The 2,942-nt window shown below is 32.9% G+C and overlaps 1 protein-coding gene across 1 annotated transcript; it reads left to right on the forward strand.

Annotated features, from left to right (window-relative positions):
* Nucleotides 1-1,478, forward strand: LOC120184389 (double-stranded RNA-binding protein 1-like). The gene is made up of 4 exons (XM_039188872.1): nucleotides 1-276; nucleotides 350-569; nucleotides 1,022-1,102; nucleotides 1,210-1,478. Exons 1-4 carry the CDS (start codon nucleotides 25-27, stop codon nucleotides 1,476-1,478), a joined length of 822 nt encoding a protein of 273 aa, XP_039044803.1. The 5' UTR covers nucleotides 1-24.
* The last annotated feature ends 1,464 nt before the right edge of the window (nucleotides 1,479-2,942 follow it).

The following is a 2,942-nucleotide window of genomic DNA, read 5'->3' on the forward strand; positions in this document are numbered from 1 at the left end:
CCGTGCAAAAGAAAAGAAAAGAAAATGTACAAGTCGAAGTTGCAGGAGCTTTGCCATCAAAGGCAATGGGCATTGCCAAGGTACACCTCCATGAAAGATGGCCCTGATCACAATCCTTGCTTCAAATCCTCCGTCTTCCTCAACGGCACCTCGTTTCACTCGTCCGTCCCTTTCAAATCTTGTAAAGAAGCTCAAAACGACGCCGCTAAGTCCGCTTTGCTTCACTTCACTTCCTCTTCCTCTTATTCCCTTGCTGCTGCAAATCCTGTTCAAGAGGTATCCTCCTGTTCTTCCCTTTATTTCATGGTTTAGATTAACAAAATGGGTATTCTTTTTTAATTTTTAACAGGCTGATTTGGGAATGTACAAGAATCTGTTGCAAGAGTTGACTCAGAGAGAAGAATGGAGTTTACCAGAGTATAAGACAACTCAATGTGGTGAGCCTCATAGGCCGAAGTTTTTCTCTACCGTCCAAGCGGAAGGACATGTTTTTCATGGGAAAGGAGGGAAATCCAAAAGGGAAGCCGAGATCAACGCTGCTAAACTTGCTTATACCAATCTAATCCAGCGTAAAACATTCTCCCATCTTTTCTTTGTTTTGATTAATTTTTATTTTATTTTCGAATTTGTTTAATATTGTGTCAAGTAAAAAAAATGTTCAGTTAGTTTAGTACTATTGATTTCAATTTAAATTGTTTTCTATAATCATATACAATATACATATATATTTCTTTGTATTTTTTTATATGTGATATACATATATCATGTTGAGTTGATGAACTCAACCTTGAACTTGAAAATCAATCCATTAATTGTTAAAGATTTCGAGTTATTCGAGTCTTATTGTATAACTCAAATTTTTTTTTTAATTTTTTTGAGATGAATTTATGAAATTATAAGTAGAATCAAATTTCTTAACGTCGAATTCAGTTTTTTCGAGTTGAAATTTGCTCAGCCAAGTGGAAACTAAGAAATCACTTGCCACTACACGTCTCCTGCTGATTATTTTTTCCAATTTCAGGCTTAAAAGGGGAAACTCTCAAATCTGCTTCCGGTTCAGACTTGACCCCTGCTGTAGAAAATGAAGAACATGCTAAAGAAGGTAAATATTTCACCTTGTTCCAATATTATTCTATTTATTCATTTCCAAACCACACTTTTTACTTAAATACTTTAAACTCGTACTTGTGGCTTACCCTTGCCTGGTAGATGCAGTGCGAGAAGTGAAAAAGGGAGACAAAGAGGGCTCGAATTCAATCTCTTATGAATCAACATATTTCGACATCTCCTGTCTCTCGATTTCGGACTCGAAAACGGAGGAAATTCGGGGATCGAGGAGCTATCTACTCAACAACAGGTTCAGGGTTTATCCATGCTACCCTGACATCGCATTTCCACAAGGCATCACCGTGGTGCCCATCAGTGAGGATAAATGGGTGGCTGTGAGCTTGGAATTCCCAAATGAAACAGATGAGTGATCCATCTCTGTAGGTGCTTGTTAGACGTTTGTACTACTTGTTTGCCCTGAATTTTCTTTAGCATGATGATTTCAATGGCTGTTTATGCATGAAAAATATGTTTTTACCCTTCACATTGCTGAAACTTTAAACAAGTATTCTATTGCTTTAACCCTAAATTCGAGGTGTGACATTTGGATGATTTGTTGTTCTCTTTTTCCCTCTACTGAAAATATCACCTTTTCCAGTTTATCTATATCATTTATAAACCTGCCATTCAACACTTTGAAGCCAGCATGCAGAAGAGATCCACACTGAGTGGAGAAAGACTGAATGGATATATGTAGGGAAACTTTACCCTTATCACAATCAGGGATGGACGAGGGAAACTTTACGATCATCCTTGAAAATTTTAAATACTCATATAACTTAAGTATTTTTTTTGTATTTTTTGTCGATAATTTGTTTTTGTCTCTCTTAAAATTTTATAAACTCGCTCCTAATATATAATCTCACGTCGGATCCTGATCGTATTCGGGTCTGAAATTTCTTAGATATATCTTGGTCGACTATACTCTAATCCATTTTCTTGAACAATAAGGTCATATTTTTTACCTGAGAAAATGTCAAATAAAATTGTGTACAACTTTTCTTTTGATTTCTTCTCACTTGAATCAGTGGAAGTTTCCGTTTTCTGCATTATTATTAGGGTAAATTATTTAAGTTTAATTATAAAACAAGTGTCCAAATTTTATCGTTTTTCACAAATAGGCACCTAAACATTTTTTTTGAATCATTTAGTACCTAATATTACAAACGTTACTATTTTTTGTGTCTGAACCATAATAGTTATTAGAATTTTCTGTTAAATGACACATGTAACATTCTAATGGTTTTGAGAACTTTATTTAAAATAAAAAATTTAAAATTATTATTATTATTTAAAAACTATTCTTTTTTTTTAAATATCAGAAAAAAAACTCTAACTCTTTAGACCTTTAATTATAACGTTTGTAACGTTAGACACCTAGATGATTCAAAAAAAATTGGGCACTTACTTTGGAAAACCGATATAGCTTGAACACTTATTTTATAATTAAGTCAATTATTTATTTGGTCACCTACTTATTATTTAGTTTCTATTTTGTTCTTCCAATTAATTTTTTAAGTCATAAATGTTGTTACGTTTTGGTCACTCATTGTTAACAAAATTAACGGTGTTGTTGACATATCATTTTTTTCCAATGCTAACTTGACATTACCTTATAGTAACATGTGAATACCATTGTTAATATTTTAACGACCAGAAAGTAAAATAGAATCAAAACGTAACATTAAATAGGATTTTGAAAAATAAATTAGGTAAGCAAAATAGAAACTAAATAATATGTATGTGACCATATAAGTAGTTTACCCATATTATTGTTGTTATTGAAATCATTCCGCGACAACTAATTCGAGAAGAAATAATCACACGATGAAATA

The sequence above is a fragment of the Hibiscus syriacus genome, unplaced genomic scaffold (assembly GCF_006381635.1).
Source record: "Hibiscus syriacus cultivar Baekdansim isolate YM2019G1 unplaced genomic scaffold, ASM638163v2 tig00112888_pilon, whole genome shotgun sequence".
NCBI classification, from domain to species: Eukaryota; Viridiplantae; Streptophyta; class Magnoliopsida; order Malvales; family Malvaceae; genus Hibiscus; species Hibiscus syriacus.

Excerpts from the sequence above, each read along its gene's own strand:
- LOC120184389 (XM_039188872.1), top strand. The coding sequence starts at position 25 with ATGTACAAGTCGAAGTTGCAGGAGCTTTGCCATCAAAGGCAATGGGCA. Across the intron at positions 570-1,021 it reads TTATACCAATCTAATCCAGC|GCTTAAAAGGGGAAACTCTC; the intron begins GTAAAACATTCT and ends TTCCAATTTCAG. Across the intron at positions 1,103-1,209 it reads TGAAGAACATGCTAAAGAAG|ATGCAGTGCGAGAAGTGAAA; the intron begins GTAAATATTTCA and ends CTTGCCTGGTAG.